Genomic DNA, 21,010 nt, shown 5'->3' with positions numbered 1-21,010 from the left:
GCTGTAAAGTTCCATCGCTGCAGGCGGGGGTCGATCAGTAGCAGTTGGCTTGCCTCTTGAGCTTGATGGAGCCATCCATGTTGCAGTCAGCAATGGTCGCTTCCTTCTCTTCCTCCAGTTGGCCTTAACCTGGTTGCTTCGCCATCGTGCTTTCATCGCCATCCACGTTGAGTTCAGAAAACGTTTTCTTCTTCTCCTCCAGTTAGCCTTCGTCTGGTTGTATCGACGTAGTTGTCGCATCGTCATCCATGTTGCACTCAACAAAAGTAGCCTTCTTCTTCTTCTCCGCCAGTTGGTCTTCATGTGGCTGCAGTTATTTCTTGGTAGAATCACCATGCACGTTGGACTACGCAAACGCCGCCTTCTTCTTTTCCTCCAGTTGATCGTCCTCTTGTTGCAGTGACGTTGTGGTTGCATCGCTCTCTTGTCGGTCGGTACTGAGGACAGCCACTTGACACATGGAGAGGTATAGGATGTAAGGGCTGGGGATACCAAGATCGTTGGCAAAAGAGGTGGCTTCATAGGGCTTTGCGAAGAAGGACTGGGATGGGCTTCAAATCCACAGGGCGAGGAATTGTGGGACAGGTCATCATCTTCAGCCTTGTCTGGAGGGCATGCTCGTGGGGCAGGTTGGCAACACTCCTCGTGCAAAGGTCCCTCGTCTTCGGCTTCAGGCTCCATTCGGCTTTCTTCTTCACCATCAGGACCTCTCTCTCTCGTCTCAGTGACGGGCCAATCACTTGTTGGTTTCAGACCTTGTCGATGACTTTCGTCTTTCAGATGTCCATCAGTGTTAACGTCAGACTGCCTTGGATTCTCTTTACCACCATCAGGACTTTCCTCTCCAGTCTTGGCAGCTGGACTAACGTCTGCTAGGTTCGGACCTGGCTGGTATCTCTCGACTTGCATATGTCTCTCAACGGCTTCGTCAGGTTTCAATGGGTCCTCATGATCACCACCAAGGCTCCTCTCGCTGAGCTTAGCATCTGGACGAACTTCTGTAGGGTCCAAGCCTCGCTGGTAGCTTTCATCATGTAAACGTCCCTCAGCAATAGGCTTGTAGGCAGAATCAGCGTTCTCTTGATCTGTTTTGCTGTTTGAGGTGCTCATATCAGGTAAAGCTTCAGCAAAAGATTCGTTCGAACTATGGGCTGCTTCCATTGTCTCTTCGTCTGTCTCTTTCGGCTCCACAGGTCTGTACTCCTTGTTTTCAGATTCACAGGCAGCACCACATTCATCAGCATTGCCGTTGTCACTGCATATTTCTTCAAAGCTTTGGTGGGTAGTAGTTCATTGTTTAACGATGGCGTAGCTCCTTCATCTTTCAAGTCTCTTTGGTCGTACAGGGTTTCTTCCACCACGTCCATCGTTTTCACCACGGGGCTCGTCACTTCCTTCACTGAGGTACCCATCTCTTTAATCTCTCTACAGAAGTCCTCGGTGCACTTCTTCAGTGTCACACTCATAGCCCGAATACCGTCTCGTACAGAGTTCATGAACTCTCCAAAATCTGGTGCGACTTCAAACAGATACGTGTCTGGATCTTCCTCTTCTTCAACTATGCATTCTCTGAGGCGTGCTTGTAAGGTTTCTTTATTTCCGATCGTTTTCAGATCTCGATCACGGAGTTCTTGCTTCAGTTCTCTAAATTCAAGTTCGTACAGCAGTTTCAGACGAGCCATAGTAGATCCGATCCAATCCGATTCCGATCCTATCTCACTTCTGACACCAGTTGTTACGAATCTCACTATCCAGGCTCTCTGCAAACTGCACCATACACCACCAACTTAAAGAACTTGACAACTCAGGGCTCCAAAGTAACGTAACACTTTAATAGTTGAATAAGTAACAGCCAATACTGTACAATTGGCAACACGTACACTGTACAAATATCTCTCCGATAACACCGTTCCGCCGTATCAACTCTTGCACTGGCCTCTCCGTCTCGTTCCGGGCTTGCACTGGGTTCAACAGTTCAGGACTGACTTCACACACTTGGGCTCGTTGTGTCGGACTCGTTTACAGACCAAGATCAAGACGCCGTTCGTCTCAACTGTACTTGACAGTACTCCGCACTGAACCGTCGTAATGCTCCGTACAGAACCACACCGTTGAACTGTGCTGTAGTCGACCGTGTTCTGAACTCCTGTCGTGAACCCGCTTTCTGAACCTTGCTGTATTGAGCCCCTTTTCTCGACCGTCTTGACTGCGACACTCCGCTCTTTATATAGGGTCCCTACTGGCCTTCTCGAACCGGACAGAACGCCGCTCGACGTTTCTAGGTGGTCAGATGACTACAACTCTCGTGACGCTCCTGAGCTCTGTTCACGACGTCGATCCTTCCCGGACCGCCGTCGATCCTTCCCGAACCACCGTGTTGACACTCGTCTCGGCTGATCGTCGTAACTCGTCACGGTTGACCGCTTGTCTAGCGCTGGCCTGGAGCGATTTGCGTCGGCTGACTACACACACACCACTACCCCCATCTGTGCCACCACCAGGTTTATAACAATACTTTAACACATAAACATATTAATTAAAGTCCATTCATTTCATATATTGATCAAATAAACATTCAAATTTGGTTTTCTAAAGCTACCTTTCCCTACGAAGGCTGCGAAGCCGAGTTGAGATAGGCCTAGATCTATATTCATTCATGAATCGCGTACTAAAAATTATTTCGTTTAATTGTTCACTTTATAACCCCATTCATTTAACAAAGCTATCGTTCTTTTCGTTTTTAATAGATAAGACTTCGGGTAAACCCATTTTCGCAAAACTAATTTTATTTTCGTAGCGAAAGAGAAATAACGTGAAAGGATCATTAGCTACGTTTAACATACATCTAAATCCAATCCACTAGATTATTCAAAAGCATTTTTTACATAAATTAGTTCCTGATATCTGTGACTACAGATTTCCTGGCGAACATTCTTTCATTAGAGATTACTATTACCAAATGGTTACACATTAACACATCTCTCTACTGAGTCTATTCCTAGGCCTAGGTCTAAAACTCTTATTGAACTCTAAGATGATAAAACTTCTTTTCGCAAAGATAGTTTTATGCTTTAACACATAAACATACTAATTATTGTCCATTCATTTCATATTTTAATCAAATTAACATTCAAATTTGTTTTTCTAAAGCATTTTTAATACATTCGTTCGCTGTTCGCTAAAGCTGCGTAGCCGTGTTGAGATAGGCCTATATTCATTCATGAAAAAAAGTTCACGCATGCGCAGCACTGAATGAACTCTATAAAAGCCAATTTTTAACTCTAGATTAGTGTAGATTTAGATCTATGTCTACCTCAAGATCTACTTTATACTTTATACACATGAACATACAAAATTTAGTCTATTCATCTCAAATTTTAATCAAATATATGTAAGCCTACAAGCAAATGTTTTAATTTGGAAGGCTGCCTGGTCGTGCGGTTTGCGCGCTGGATTGTCGTTTGGATTTATCGTCTGTCGAAGGTTCAAACCCTGCCCGCTCCCATCCTCCGTCGTCCTAAAGGAGGTTTGGACTAGGAAGTAAACTATCTTCAACTCTGAAGGAACATCCGAAACATGTAAAACATTTTACAAAACATTTGAAAAAAAAAATGGATTTAAGCCTATTAGCTATTTTGATTTGATAGCTTCATTCACACTATTTTTACATTGACACATTCGCTTTACTTATTACATTATTATTTCGTTTAATTGTTTACAAAACACTCTCAGTGACTATATCGAAAGTAATGCGCAAATAAAGACCCGCGGGTCACGTATGTCTTGTATATATATATATATATATATATATATATATATATATATATATATATATATATATATATACCTATAATAGCAGTACACAACGGCTAAGCCCTTTGATCCGTTCACAGGCTTTACATTGTTTATTATGGACCAAATAATCCCTCCTTTTCTTTTTTCTGAAATTTCAATAAATAGTTTAACGATTCTTCTAACACACTTTTTAACCCTTAAAGGTTCCCCGACAAAATAGCGCGAACAAAATAGCGCCGACAAGCCGTTAAAGAAAAAACCACTGCTAGTATTTGTCATGGCAAAGAATGTACCATGACGAGAGAAAGGCGGGGCTACTGTCTCATGAAGGGTGTGCTTGAGAGAGACGGGAAGACACTCCTAAACTTTGATATCTATGTGATGATTTTAGGCTTAGACAGGAAATAGAAAAATGAATGATTGAATTGGTCGGTCACTGCCTGAGATGAAACAAACATTTGTCGTGATAAGAAATGTGATCGCCTGCTTAACTAATCCTGACACACCTACATTTGCCAATGTTGAGGCAAGAGACGCCAATGTTGAGGCAAGAGACGCCAATGTTGAGGCAAGAGACTTGTTTGATCAAAGAAAGATGTCGCAGATAAACAAGTTTCGTGATTAGACTGTGACACAGTGATACTTGAACACACACATCATCATATACCTAACCTAATGTGTCACCACATTTCAGAAACATTTTTAGAAAGTTATGCATTTTTAAAATTGGTGAAAAAGGAGAATAAGATAAAATTATTAGCCATTTTAATAGCTCCAATCATAATATTTTTACATTCACGCATTCGCTTTACTTATAACATTATTATTTTGTTTAATTGTTTCTAATACACATATCATTGACTAGGCCTTAAATCAGTGGTACGCAAATTAAGACCCGCGGGCCACGGGTAATATCTGGCTAGCATGACTGAATGCATGACGCGTAGGAGGTAATCATCTTCTTTTTTGAAGTAACGTCTGTATTACATAAGATAAGAAGATAAGATATAGAATATAGTATCACCAGAGAATGCAGACCACGTCCTCCAAAACTGCTCTCTATAGCAAGAGGCCCGTATAAGACACTGGCCCCAAAATCACCCGAATAGAAATGAAACTATATGGAGAGCTCCCTGATTTGGAAACCACTGCGCAGTTCATCTCATGTATTGGTCTACTCATCTGAACACTCCAACATAACAATGAGAACGAAGAAGAAGAAGAATATATTATCACGAGACAACACAAAAGGACGTAAAAAGAAGAACATTTTTAAAAAAGCTGAAACTGTTTTTTTTTTTTTTTGGTAAAGTATTTATAAGTAGTAAAGTTTTTTGTTCATACCTAACCTATATAATATGTAATACTTATAATCATTATAATAGGTCCTGATATTCACAATATTCACAATTTTAGGACATTTAATTTCGCTTTTAGAATAGAGGACTACTTGTAGATCTAGAACTAGACGTTCTGAAATTGTTCTACTCATTATCATTAACTACAGCTAGAGCTAGTCTTTCCATTGCAGTAATTTTCTCCACACACACACGCACGCTGTCATATACATTTGATAATCACAGTGATATCAGGCTAATTCCTCACATTCACTCTGACAATTATCTACATCTAGTGGAGAATTACATTAATGGTCTAGATCTGTGAAGATATGTACATAATAAGACATATACCTAAAAAAAGATATAGGCCCTATAGCCTACAAAAGTAACAAAATGGAACAAAACAAAGTTCAGACAGAAAGTGTTCATAAATGCTTAAGATAAAGAAATTATTGTTTTTTTTTTTTTTTTTAAAGATTAAAGTGTTGGCTTTCAAAGACATTGTTAGTAGAAATTGCGAATAAAAAATTATTTTTGGTAAATTTAACCGCTGCGTTTTCGATCTTAGTTGTCCTAAGCATGAGTGAAGTAAGAACAGGTTATACTTCCGTATTTTATTGTCCACGTCTAGTGGGAGAACTAGTGATCACGAGTGAGATATTCAACCAAAAAGTTCATTTCAAGGATGAAAAAGAATGGGAGCGGCTAACAAGTACGAGGTTGAGAATGAGAGCTTTCTTTTGGGGATGTCACAAAAAAAAAGTGATTTTATTGTAGACTTATAGGTCTACTGGCTGTTCCACTGAATATAGAAGGGTCAAAAGTGTATTGTCTGTCCATGTAGTGTGTGTGTGTGTGGCGTTCGAATGCTGGCAGACCAGAAGGCTGCAACTGATGGGCCTAAGATGTGTTGGTGCATTCTCTATATTAGGGCTTTCAACCGTAGCGCAGTATGGATATCTGCTCAGCCTATATATATACATGGCTATGCTTACCCTGGATGTGGCAAAATATGTAGATCCCTGTTGGGGTTTCGTATCCACGGGAAATACTGCACTCCTCATTAATCTTCGGGCTCGAACACAAGCATTATATATTTATTATATATTTATACTAGACATATGTTACCCGCGACCCGCGGGTCTTTATTTGCGCATTACTTTCGATATAGTCACTGAGTGTTTTGTAAACAATTAAACGAAATAATAATGTAATAAGTAAAGCGAATGTGTCAATGTAAAAATAGTGTGAATGAAGCTATCAAATTAAAATAGCTAATAGGCTTAAATCAATTTTTTTTCAAATTAAAACATTTGTTTGTAGGCCTACATATATTTGATTAAAATTTGAGATGAATAGACCAAATTTTGTATGTTCATGTGTATAAAGTATAAAGTAGATCTTGAGGTAGACATAGATCTAAATCTACACTAATCTAGAGTTAAAAATTGGCTTTTATAGAGTTCATTCTGTGCTGCGCATGCGTGAACTTTTTTTCATGAATAATAATAATAATAATAATAATAATAATAATAATAATAATAATAATAATAATAATAATAATAATAATAATAATAATAATAATAATAAAAAAAGGGGATGCGAACCAACCATCAAACTATCGCCCTATCACTTGTCTGTCAGTGGTGTATAAACTATTAACTTCACTTTTAAAAAGTAAAATGTATAAATTTTGTTCTGCCCATAAGCTACTAGCAGATGAACAACAAGGTTGCATTGAAGAGTCGATGGGCTGTAAAGTACAGCTAACTATAGATGGTATTATATTGCATCAAGCTAATAGAAGAAAGAGAAATTTACACATGTGTTACATCGACTACAAAAAAGCTTTCGATTCAGTTCCGCATGATTGGCTATTAAAAACCCTGGACATCCATAGAATCAACCCAAGAATAAAACAACTATTGAAAGTCTGTATGGATAATTGGAAGATAAACCTGCACCTAAATCGTGATAAACTAGGTTCTGTGCACATAAGAAGAGGTATATACCAGGGTGACTCACTATCTCCACTCTGGTTCTGCCTAGCGATTAATCCTCTATCTACATTACTCCAAGACTCTACAAACGGTTTTAGGGTTGACACTAAATGTACAAAATGTGTGTCCCACTTATTATACATGGATGATCTAAAAGCTATATGCAGAAACCGAGCAAAAATTACACACCTTAATCAAAACGGTAAAATGCTTTAGTGACGATATCTGTATGTCTTTTGGCCTGGATAAGTGTGGCATCATAAGCATTAAAAAGGGCAAGGCAACGAACACCAACATTGAATTTGAAGGCATCGAGGAATTGAACTCCGCCTCTATTTATAAATATCTTGGAATAAACCAGAATGCCAAGATAAACCATAAGAAATTAAAAGAGGACTTTCTTGGCAAATATAGGCAAAGAGTCAATAAAATCCTCAACACCAAACTGTCTGGCAGTAATCTCATCACTGCAATTAACAGCTGGGCCGTCCCTGTGCTCCTTTACACGTTCGGTGTGATCAAATGGACTGACACCGACCTACATGACATTGACAGACTCACTAGAAAATTACTAACCAAGTTTCGATGTCTACACCCCAAGTCCTCCACCATAAGGTTATACCTGCCCAGGAAGGATGGGGGTCGTGGATTGCAGAACATCTTCAAATTGTGTAAGATGCAAGTTTTAAAAATACGATCAAAACTGCTCGCCTCCAGCAATAAATTAGTTTCCTTCCTACGGAAATACGACTCCGATGCAACCCCTCTGAACCTACACAATGCTGATGTCAATATCGGTTTGGACGACGTAGGGCATGAGATTCGCCAATGGGAAGAAAAAACACTCCACGGAAAATTTCCGGCTTCATTACATGGGGACAACATCGACAAGGCTGCTTCCTTAACATGGCTCAAAGCAGGTCATCTCTACCCTGAAACAGAAGGCTTTGTTACAGCAATACAGGACAGAGTAATCAGGACAAAAAATTACGAGAAGCATATCCTGAAACTCAATGTTGTCGACAAATGCCGAAAATGTGGAAATGTGGGCGAGTCGATTGAACACATTATGGCAGGATGTCCAGCCCTATCAGAATCAGCCTACCTAGGTCGCCATAACCAAGTTGCAAAGTTAATACACCAACACCTGGCTTTGACGTACAAATTGATCGGTAAGGACACTCCCCCTTATTATAAATACTCTCCGCAAGAGGTTCTCGAGTCTACTGAACATCTGCTGTACTGGGATAGGCCTATTCTGACCGACAAAACGGTAGATTTCAATCGCCCGGATCTGCTGTTCATCGATAAAAAAGAAAAAACCGCTACCATTATCGATATCGCCGTACCACTGTCTCATAATTTAAGAAAAACTGAGATAGAAAAACAAAGAAAATATGGGAACCTAGGCTTGGAGATTAAGCGTCTATGGAAATTGTCCAAAATAACAATATACCCCATTGTTATATCAACCGAGGGGATAATAACAACTGACCTCACAGACACCTTCAAGGCCCTTAACATTCCTAGGAACATCTTCGTTGCCTGTCAGAAGGCGGTACTGCTGCAGACCTGCCACATCACCAGAAAATTCCTCAGTGGAAACTGTTAAAGGGACTACGATGAATTTTGTTTCTCTTTAGCGAAACTCGACCCTGGCAGCGCCAGAGAATGACTACTCGTTCATTTCTAACATAATAATAATAATAATAATCTTTATTATCCGTAAGGAAATTTGTCTTACAATTTGTGCATTACACCAAACAAAAAACATTATAACTATAAGAAACCAAAGTGTACATTCACACCAGACTCACTCATAATTTACATGTGACAAAATTTATATCAGATTGTTCTTATTTAATGATCTGATTGCCAGTGAGTGTTTGTGTCTGTCTTTGCTATCGGTGTCTTGTATCTCTTTTGTGTAATATAGGCCTATCTCAACAAGGCTACGCAGCTTTAGCGAACAGCGAACTAATGTATTAATTATGCTTTAGAAAAACAAATTTGAATGTTAATTTGATTAAAATATGAAATGAATGGACAATAATTAGTATGTTTATGTGTTAAAGCATAAAACTATCTTTGCGAAAAGAAGTTTTATCATCTTAGAGTTCAATAAGAGTTTTAGACCTAGACCTAGGAATAGACTCAGTAGAGAGATGTGTTAATGTGTAACCAATTGGTATTGTCTAATGAAAGAATGTTCGCCAGGAAATCTGTAGTCACAGATATCAGGAACTAATTTATGTAAAAAATGCTTTTGAATAATCTAGTGGATTGGATTTAGATGTATGTTAAACGTAGCTAATGATCCTTTCACGTTATTTCTCTTTCGCTACGAAAATAAAATTAGTTTTGCGAAAATGGGTTTACCCGAAGTCGATACATTCTATTACAAACGAAAAGAGCGATAGCTTTGTTAAATGAATGGGGTTATAAAGTGAACAATTAAACGAAAAAATTTTTAGTACGCGATTCATGAATGAATATAGATCTAGGGCTGGCCTATCTCAACTCGGCTTCGCAGCTTTCGTAAACGCATGTAGCTTTAGAAAACCAAATTTGAATGTTTATTTGATCAAAATATGAAATGAATGGACTTTAATTAATATGTTTATGTGTTAAAGTATAAAACTATCAGTGCGAAGAGAAGTTTTATCAACTTAGAGTTGAATTAGAGTCTAGATCTAGGGATGGGATTATAAAGTAAATGTCAAGAACTTGATATCATCTCTTCATGGCTATACGTCTAGGATGATTCTTACTGATGTAATTTAACTGATAAACACACACATTACAGATGATCAAGACCACAATATTCAATAATGATATAAATCATGATCTCTGGACACAAATTTGCATACGAAAAATAAATATTTAATTAACAACTATAGTTACATATAATACGACAGTCTAATATGTAAAAAGATCAACAAAGAAGTTATTAATTAAAATACTATTATAAAGTTTAACTCATGTGATTCTAGAATTAAAATTTAATAATCACATAGACATTGATGCTTGGCTGTAGGTCACGATGAACTCTCCATTTCTCTTGTCTCTCTCTCTCTCTCTCGTCTCTGCACGGATCCTGGAACCCAACGTCAAAGTCCGCTCAATACTAGAGTGATATCCCCTTGTGTAGCAGGCAAAGGATACACCATATATAGATCTACCTTCTCTGACCGTCAGAATGTCACTAAGACTGTCACTCTAAATAGACAAATAATCAAAAATATCGCTAACAACTAGCTAAAGCGCCTCTATTTATTCATAATCTATTAACATTTAATGCTAAATATATAACTAAAAAAAACATTTCTTCTTACCCTGGTCCCTAGGAATTGGTTCCTACATGTTGTCTCTGGCAAACAACTCACACCTCTTGGAGCCAAGATCGCGAGCCAACCTCGGCGACTTGCTCCCAATGTCTGTATGTGTCGTTCACCAGAGAACGCCTAGCATACGACACACGCCCCTGCTAACACTACATGGCGCTGTGTCCCGACTGCCCCAAGTTATAGGCTGAGTATCTAGCCTACGCCTAAACTAACATTACGAATGTCTGTCCCGACCCACATATCAGTCTCTCTACAAGACAAACACCTAACTGGCATTGTCCTAGCCTTTGTCTGGTCTCTGTCAAGTCTATCGGTGAGCTTTGATAACAACTATGAATCTATTAATAACTCACACACTCAACACTGTGACAGTAAACAATTAAACGAATTAATATTTAGTACGCGATTCATTACGGTATTGTCTAAGAAAGAATGTTCGTCAGGAAATCTGTAGTCACAGATATAAGGAACTAATTTATGTAAAAAAATGCTTTTGAAACACAAAATTGAAGGTTAATTATATTATATAATGAAATCAATGGATCTTCTTTTGTATTTTCATGTGTCTAAGTAAAAAACTATATGCGCAAAGTGTATTTCTTAAAATTAGATCTAGGTCTAAATCCTTTCTATCTTTTCTTTTGTCAACATTGTAGACATGGCCTAGATCCATAAAATACTATAGCTGTAATAGAGTCGGACAACTTTATTTTTTTTTTGAGGGTCTTGAGTTTGTTTTAGGGCCACAATACATACACTACGGTCTAAGTTAGTACCCAAGGAACATTCCTGCCTAGTTTTATCAAGATTGGTCAAGCGGTTTTGATGTCTATAAGTAACATACATACATACATACATACACCTCACATTCTACTTTATAATATAGATTGTTATGACTCTGCCATGCGCACCGCCATCCAGGCTAGTGCAGAGGGGCGCACTTCTAGTAACCAGACTAGAACAGGATGTTGACATTAGGAGACAAACGATTCCGCCCCAGTAGAGAGCCAATATGGAGAGACTGTGCCTAAGATAGATGTTGTTTTGTGTACCTGTGATGTCCTGTGAAGAAACGTCTATGTCTCGTTGAGTTGCCGCACTTAACGTTATTACAATATATATGGTTCCCGCTCATTTCATCCCCGGTCACTTCATCCCCTGGTCATTTCATCATCTGACCATTTTATCTAACAAATAATTATTGTAAAAATCGTGAAATAAGCAATATTTAATATATTCATTTTTATTTACTTGACAAAAAGTGTAAAGCATTAGATAAGAATAAAATGAAATGCCATTAAGAAAAAATACAAATGTAACGTGTATAAATATAGAGGTCAAGAGGTCATGTACACAAGTGTTTTTGTCTTCATCTATACATCAATAAGATGGAGTGGGGTGGGAACGCTTAGATCAGATCGACGCCTAATGGCAAAGAGAGAGAGAGTCACGTGCTACATATACATGCAAGATTATTTCCAATAAGCACTCAGTCAATTATAAAGGCTATAGAAACCTCATCATGACGGAAATATAGTATACACAGGTATTGATGTCCACATAAATATACCAGTGTTGATATCTAAAGGGAATATCAATAAACAAATTTACATATGCATGTAGAAACGAAATATCGATAGAAATATGAAATATACACAAATAAAGTCCTATATCCCAATTTAGAACAATAATGTTTAAAAAGAATTAAAGCAAAACTTATATAGTCGACATGATATCCTGTAGATGGGTGAAGTTAGACTTTATTTAAACAAAAATTAAACCTTATTTCAAGGCTAAAATGACGCACCCATTTTCAAGAAAGAATCGCCTTCCCAAGCGACTTCTGTACGGAGAGTTGTGTGCAGGAAAGCACTCCCAAGGAGGCCAATACAAGCGCTACAAAGACACTCTCAAGAGCTCCATCATGGAATGCGATATCGACATCTACGGCTAGGAAGAACTAGCTCTAGATCGCTCCTCATGGCGAGAAGATGAGTCTTGGAGTCTCAGGATTTGAAGCAAGAAGAGTGGCCAGGGCGAAAGAGCGCCGGATCAACAAAAAGCTGAGAGAAAAAGCAGACCTATCAGCAACTGACATAACCCACCCATGCCACATATGCGGCCGGCTTTTTAAAGCGAGGATTGGACTTTACAGCCATCTTCGAGTCCATAGGAAATGAGAAATGTGCTCATCTTCGACCACGAAGGAGGAGCTCTATAGAAAATAGTAAAAATAACAAGCAAATATTACACGTTCAAACACATAAATTTTTAAAAATATTGAAATGGTTTTAGGAAAACTTCCAACTCACTTCACGTTTATAAATTTAATTTATCTTAACCTTGAAATTGAAATAGAAAGAGAGAGAGAAAGAGAGAGAGAGAGAGAGAGAGAGGGGCGCTGTGGATAAGTGGTAAAGCTCTTGGCTTCTGAACCGGTCGTTCCGTGTTTGAATCCTGGTGAAGACTGTGATTTTTAATTTCAGGATCTTTAGGAGACCCTTGTTAGCGTGACTGTTTCGCAGAAACAGATGCTCATCATCTGCTTTAGGTCTGAAAGATGAACTTTACATTTTACTTTATATAAATACATCAATACAGTTTGTTAGCGAGCACCTTAGAAGTAAACCTGTGTAAAACTTTCTCGCGAATCTATTTGCAGTTACTGTTACAGAGATCTCTTACTAGGTGAATCAGTCAGTGAGTGGTATTTCGCGAATTCAAGAGATGTGATATATAGAAAGAGTTCCGTGACTAAATGAAGACAATCGTCTATTGGTGTTAGATACTTAGTCAGCATAGTTGCTATATGGCTTCCGGGCATGCCTCGGAAAGGGGGGGGGGGTGCGATAGAGTGAAAACGATTAATGTAAGAGTCCTCTCTCTATTTTATAATTATTGCTAATGATTGCATTTGACATTAGAGCATATGGGGTGGCTGCATTCCATATAAGAATTTACTATATAGCATATATCACTTATAATAGTGACGAATGTTGTTGTCGAATAAAAATTGTAATTTCTTCACTAAAATGGAAAAGAAAAAGTATTGGTTTGATTGGGGGGGGGGGATATCTATCGCTCCTCCCACGGTTCCAACTGGTACTGACTATACTCTTTCAATTGATTTCTTCCCAGGTTTTATATTGATAATTATGGGCGGCACCCCCCCCTTTCTTTCCTTTTTTTTTTAAATTGTAATAAGCGGGCCACATTTAAACGCTCAACCTAACATACTTTTTATCCCGTGAATGAGTGTATCCCGTGAATGAGTGTATCTCGTGAATGAGTGTATCCCGTGAATGAGTGTATCCCGTGAATGAGTGTATCGGCGCCGGTGTATCTCGTGAATGAGTGTATCTCGTGAATGAGTGTATCCCGTGAATGAGTGTATCTCGTGAATGAGTGTATCTGTTACAACGACATTTTACGTCCCACTCTCCGCAACCCAATTTTGTTTTCTTGTAACCTGCGCCTCGTAATTTCTCCGACATAGACTTTTGACTTCATTTGAAACACCCACTCCATTATGGGCCCCCGACACATACATGCACTCATATGTCTTTTCTTCGGCTTCTCAATTCAATCTATATTATATTTAGCCCGTGACTTTTTTTCAACCTTTAATCTTAATGCAAGCAATGTACGGTATTAAACACCGAGTTCATTTGTCCATACCATCAATTTCAGAACTAGAGAAAGAAAATGTATTTGACGATTGCCCCAATGGAATGCAACATTCACGTTACCCCATTTCTACATTTACTTTTTGGTATTTTGTTCTCTAAATTAAAAAAAAAATCAATTAGGTTCTACTAACTGTAATCGTTTATCTAACTCCTTTTGAATGTAGCGAAATTACAACAGGCAATAAAAGACCAACAGTGAGCGACACGACGTTCAAATAATCGGTTCTTTTTTTTTTCGAACGGAACTTCACACCTGTAGAATTCTACGTTCGTACCAATGGTTACATTCAAAATACGCGAATTCTGTTTCAACCAGTTAAGAAGGGAAGTGACGTCACAACTAAGATGTCAATTAAGAGTCAACAAACCAGTTTCTTATAAATGGATACAGCCCTAATTGTTTTTTTAATTAATACAATTGGTTGGTACTCGGGTTCACATACAGGTGAAGACTTAACAATGAACTGGGTACTTGAGTTGACTTTATCAATTGTTGGCAGAAAACCTCATTCAACTCGACTAACGTATCCTCTAACGAAAAAAAAAAGAGGCATTGAAGTCTTGAATCATACTCTCTAGTTCCTGTTTGCAGTAGCATATTACATTTACAGGCTTTCCCTGCCAAAAATAATGAGACGCCTTACGCATGTCTCGATTTAGTTGTACTTCTTATTTGATCGCATTGGCTTTGTTCCAAGAACTTGGACTAACACTTGGAGAGATTTGTTGCTTAAATGAGTTGCTTCAAGGTTTTTAACTTTATCATCCGTCCTTTGTGTTCTTCTGAAAATATAGGGCCTTAATTCTCTCTCCTCGGCCTCTTGCTAGTCTTTTAATGACTTTCCAACTCTTCCTTGTCCATTAGGCTTCATCTGCTGCACTGCCTGGCCATTGACTTCATCTACTGCACTGCCTGGCCATTGACTTCATCTACTGCACTGCCTGGCCATTAGGCTTCATTGACTGCACTGCCTGGCCATTAGGCTTCATTGACTGCACTGCCTGGTCATTAGGCTTTATCAACTGCACTGCCTGGCCATTAGGCTTCATCGACTGCACTGCCTGGCCATTAGGCTACATCTGCTGCACTGCCTGGCCATGTTCTTCTAATGCTTCACTGCTTGTTTCTGGCAGGAATTTCTTTGAAATGTTTCATCCAAAGTAAATGTTTTATTTTTAAGAAATAGTTTAAAATTCATTTTTAATCTGACTGATATGGAACATGTCTGGGTCGATTCTCTTCCTTTAGTTTATTTTTGTTTAATAGTTGGCCAGTTTATTTTTAATTTGGCCACAAGGTGATGAGACTCACATTACGTGTAAACATTACAACAGAACGTACAATGTTATTCATTATTTCATCGCTAAAGGAATAAAAGAGATATTTTGTTTGTTTTTGTGATATTATCGTTTATCTTTTCTTGGATGAAACAAGAAAAACAACAATTAAATCAAGGTTACAAAGACAGTTTGTGTGGAAACACAAACTTAAAATCGGCCCCCGAAGTGGTCCACCCAGGCAGGCTTCAATATTTTCAGAAAGAACATCCAAATGAAATTATATCAAAGACAAATGAGAGATAAGAATGGAGAAAAAAAAGGTTGACAGATCTTGTGTAGTGCCCCAACGGTCCAGCAGATCAAAGGATAGGTGAAAGTGAATGCAAAATTAGATGTGAACCTGGCCTAACTAGTTCCTCTTTCAGACCCTGTGGTCTATAGGGCAGATGATGTAAAGTTCATATGTTTTTGTGGCCTACGGTTAACGAGGGTGTCATGTAGCCAGCACAACGACCAACCGCCTTTACTTTTCCCCAACTAATGTCAGGTACCCATTAGAGCTGGGAGGACTCAGAGGCGCCCAAGGATTCCGAAGTTGAAAATCCCAGTCTTCACCAGGATTCGAACCCGGGACCCCCGGTTCGGAAGCCAAGCGCTTTACCGCTCAGCTTCCGCACCTCTCCTGGCCTAACTGAAGTCTTATAATTGATGTAATTGTTTTGAAAAGGTTCAATCTCTAATTCGAATCCTCAAAAAAAATAATTTCGGTATGTAAAAAAGAGGTTAAGGAATTTGACCTTTACAAGATTACTTACTATTCGTTTTAAATTAGGTCTAACTTATAATGCATACTAATTAGCTTTTTCTCTTTAAAAAAACTGCTTGCATAACTGATTTTAAAAATTAGAATTTTCGCTTTCAGAAAAAAAAAAGAAGCCGTTGCATCAGAACTTTGAATGGACTAAACTCTAAAATATTGTGATGTCGGATTTTCAATATCTTTTCTAGTTTACGAGATCTAAACGGGACGGACGGACAGACGGACAGACATTTCACACAAAACTAATAGCGTCTTTTCCCCTATCGGGGGCCGCTAAAAATACTTTTTTAAAAAAAAGATAAAACCTCCTTTATACAAATTATAGAGCGATTATTTTGTTCTAAATTAAGTAATGAATGTTAGGTGGAAAGAAAATTGAAACATTTTTAACCCGCCCCATTCATCCTCCTCACCCGAGAAAGAATCCTGGTTATGTGGATGCACTTTATACTATTTCAAAGATAGGCCTTTAGATCTAGATTTAGAGGACGATACGCATAATTTTCCTCAACGTTAATTTGTTGGACTCTTCAAGGAATGCGGAAATACCCGAAGACGTCTAATTCTTTTATGATCAATATTTTCTCATTCTCTAGCCAAATTTCAATTCTACACGTTGAATAAAGGAAGTAATATCTTTTAAATGGAATTATAATTTCTTGTTTGGTGATATAATCTTTTTTTGCAGTGAAATTTAATGTCTTGTCCTAGACAGTTTCGAGATGCTTCATAGCTTGGACTTTCTAAGATAGGAAATAGTTGAACAATTCTAATTGCAGTATTTTTTTTACACTAACTCCAAGTCAGAACTTCATGGAAGATTGAGGGTGGAAGTGGGAGGGTGGAAGTTGAACCTGGACGCTGATCTCAAAAACAGCTCTAACCATTTCCCTAAAAATGTAAGTTGGTGTACTTCACTGACAAAAAAATTACTAGCTCGTTGGCCACATAACCTCTAGTTTGACATTATACTTTTTTCTGTAAAAAAAAAATAAATAAATGTACATTTGGCTAGAGAACTAGATCTAGATCTACATCCAACATCGGTTTTGAAAGAACTATCGCGTTCTTGAAAGGACTATCGCAATGGAAATTTCCGAATGTAAGGCATTATTGATTCAAGAGTAGAATAAATTAATGTTCAAGAAAAATTTGATCACCTATCATTGGAATAGTCTTGTCTTTACAAACAATGTTTTGAATGTTTTTCTTGTTCGTCGTAGCCTTTTATGGATCTGATCACTAAAACGTCAAGGATACATCTCATTTAATAAACATGTCTTACATTTCTTCTATTATTACTTAATCATAATGGCTGACACGTTTTCTTCTTATAATAACAACAACAATTGTAAAAAAAATGTTTGGCCTGTTTTGTGCGTGTCTATGTGTGTGGAATGATCTCTAGAAAATCAATACTAATTCAAAATGGCTTTAATTACTAATCTACTAAATATTTGTAAGTTACCATTCACTGATTCGTGGATCACATGAGCTCTATAAACTATCGTACTTATCTGCATGAAAGTTTGTACACATGTTCCTTATACCTCTTAGACGCTCACTAAGAACGGTTTTTGACATCATCGCAAACTTGGGCCCACTATTTGTGAAAAACCGCAAGCTATCTATCAAACCTTTGTATTTTATTTTCGGTAATTCCCCAAAAGGTCGCAGTCTAATTAGAAAGCGTTTGTACAAAATAGCTTTACGTCATTTTCACGTCCTTTCCCTAATAGACTCCAAAACACACGGCATGTTGTTGTTTTTTTTAGCGGCCCCGTAAGGGGAAAAGCCGCTATTAGGTTTGTGCAAAATGTCCGTCTGTCACATTCAGATCTCGAAAACTAGAAGAGAAATGAAAAATATTGTTTCACCATGCGATGCGGCTTGAAAAGTTTAGAGGCAACGGCTACATTGGGTTTTTCTAAAAGCAAACCGTTTAGTGTATAAAATTAATTATGCAAGCGATTTTTTCATAAAAATACACCAATTATAAAACAATTACGTAAATGTAATGGAGGCAATGTTACAATATGTTAACAAAGAAGTACTTAGTTTTGTGTATTTTCAGTATCACTAAGCCAAATATATTTATAAAATGTACAAGAAATGTTTACAACAAATATAAATATTAGTTACAGGTGTTTTTCTGGTCAACTAGCTGCTAAAATTAAACGAAAAGATTTATGTTTGTTTATAATGGCTAAGAATGCACATTGTATGTAAATATCACGCACATTTTTTAAAATGGGCTTTTTATGCAGCGACTTTCGTGCAGTAGCGTGACAAGTATCTGCAAGACATGGTGCTATCAGTTCCCTCAAAAATTTAAAAATAATCAGATTTTATTTATTTTTTGTTTAGTGCCCACATCAGATTAAAGAGGCTTATTTTTGTGCGTTTTGTCTGTCGGTCGGTCTGTCCGTCACGTTCAGATAAAAAACAACACTAACAGCTATTGAAAATCTGATTTACTCTTTGATGTTCCTCCAGTAACATCTCAATAGTTTTAAGTATCTATAATTGATTGTTCCGGATGTTTTTTGTGCAAAACTAATTAACGCCAACGAATGTTTGTTTGCTCTTCTAGCCCATGCTTAAACGTTGCAAAAACACATTATCAATAATATGTTGTTCCGTTTTTTATGTAAATAGCATATAAATGCTAAATCAAAATCTCTATACTGACAGTTACATTTCATTAACTGTAAAAATGTTGCGGATATTGTTTTATAAAAAAAGAATTATGTCAAATGATTGTTTGAAATCATATAATTGTCTAATATTACAACTATATTCTTTGACAATACGCCACTATAGTTTGATTATCGATAATAAATTGTTTCGTATTTTCATCTTTTAACAAATTTAAAAAATATCGACAATAGGTTGTTCAGTGTTTACAAAAAAGAAAGTAATTTACTAGAAACGATTATTGAACATTTTTTTCTAGACTTAATTTACATTTAATTTTCTTGCTGAAACCTAACAAAAGTTTTTTAATCGATATAGAATGTTCCGGATTTTGTTTTGAAAAGAAATCGACCTACATTACTTACATTTTCTTACAAATCGTCTCCAAAAATTTCCGAATTTTATTTAAAAATCTACTAACGCCAATTAACTATTTGAAATCCCTCTTCTAATTAATAAAAGAAATAATCTTCTCGTTTACGAAAAAAAGTTGTTCCGGATTTTTATGAAAAATATTATAACTCTATTTTTATGTAAAATCGTACTTCCCTCTTACAGTACATTTAATTTTCTAGCTAAAACGTTAAAAAATCTAATTATCGTTAATATTATGTTCCTATTTGTAAGGAAAACAACTTCCAAACACCAAAGTATGAAAATCTCTCCACAAGGCTGTGGCAATCTAATATTCATACGAGACCATCCCAAAAATGTAATTAACGGTATTACATTTATCTGGAATTCTCTTTTTCTATTACTATTTATAGAAACATCCGAAACAATCTATTAAATATACTTAAATCTATTGCGTTCATACTTAAAACTATTGCGATGTTTCGAAACAAAAATTAAAGGTTAATCAAATTTTCAATAGCTTTTAGTTGTTTTTTATATTAACATGACGGACAGACGGATTGACAGACAAAACGCACAAAAATGCGGCTTTCATTCGCTTTAAATAAACTCTATTAGAACTCAGTGCACCAATGTCTATGAACCCTCGTTAAATATCTCCTGTTAATAAAGACATTTTTTGGTACTAGCCTATTGGGACGTAACTGATTTTTTTCATTTGACGACATATGGTATTAATTCTTTAAATGAAATGCTAAAAAAACTCACTCGGTGCACCAATGTCTATGAACACTCGATAACTGGCTCGTATTGATGAAGTCGTTTTTTAGTCTAACTAGGCCGTGTGACGTAGTGTTTTTTTTCTTTTGACGTCATATGGAATTAATTATTTAAATGAAATGATAAAAGAACTCACTTGATGCACCAATGTCTATGAACACTCGATGACTGGCTCGTTTGACGTCATATGGAATTTATTCTTTAAATGAAATGCTAAATCAACTCGGTATAGTAAACAAGTTCTCGATTTTTTACAGTAGGCCTATATCTAGATTTTTTAAACTAGATCTAGATTTATAGTTAAAATCCTTATGGATTCTAGATCTAGAATTTATAGGTCTAGTTTAGAATGATATAGACCAGACCAAGAAATAAAATTTCAATTTCTAGACTAAAGTGTAGATTTTGATTTCCAAAAAGGTCGAGATTAATATTGCAATGCTATAATATATTAAAACTAATCTACATTTTTTTATTTAATGTTGCATTCACTCTATTGATTGATTATCTAGGCTTTTTATTTTCATAAATCTAATTACATCTAAATTATTCCAAATTTATAATTTAGATCTAGATCTAGTAGATATAGATCTTAAGAGTGCTAAATCAGAAGTTTAGTTTAGATAGATCTACTTCCTCATTCTAGTTCCATTTAAATAAAATGCCAATAGCTCTGTTGTTAACTGTGCTGAGACATCGAAGCAAGATATCAATTCTTTTATTCTTTTTTATTTTAATTACAAATCTAAAAACGCTCGTCTGACATATTGTACATATCCGGTAGATGCCGTGTAATATATCTCTTTATCAAGAATAGGTTATTAGTTAGTAACCAGTTTGTTATTAACAGCAATGCCTGGTCGTGCGGTTAGCGTGCTGGACTAATTATCTCGACGGTCCCGGGTTC

General features: G+C 36.9%; 1 protein-coding gene across 3 annotated transcripts in view; it reads right to left on the bottom strand.

Annotated features, from left to right (window-relative positions):
• The window catches only part of LOC106076738 (uncharacterized), a 104,091-nt gene extending 95,840 nt beyond the window's left edge, over positions 1-8,251 (bottom strand). Inside the window, exon 1 of one of the 3 annotated variants that reach the window (XM_056037327.1) lies at positions 7,912-8,251. In XM_056037327.1, coding sequence (XP_055893302.1) covers positions 7,912-8,020 — 109 coding nt within the window. In that variant the 5' untranslated portion in view covers positions 8,021-8,251. The remainder of the gene's footprint in view (positions 1-7,911) is intronic. The other 2 variants (XM_056037326.1, XM_056037323.1) reach the window with 2 other exon arrangements.
• Positions 8,252-21,010: the final 12,759 nt, after the last annotated feature.

Source organism: Biomphalaria glabrata, chromosome 8, assembly GCF_947242115.1.
Source record: "Biomphalaria glabrata chromosome 8, xgBioGlab47.1, whole genome shotgun sequence".
Taxonomy (NCBI): domain Eukaryota; kingdom Metazoa; phylum Mollusca; class Gastropoda; family Planorbidae; genus Biomphalaria; species Biomphalaria glabrata.
The sequence above is the reverse complement of the archived record's forward strand: the minus strand, read 5'-3'. Positions and strand labels throughout refer to the sequence as shown.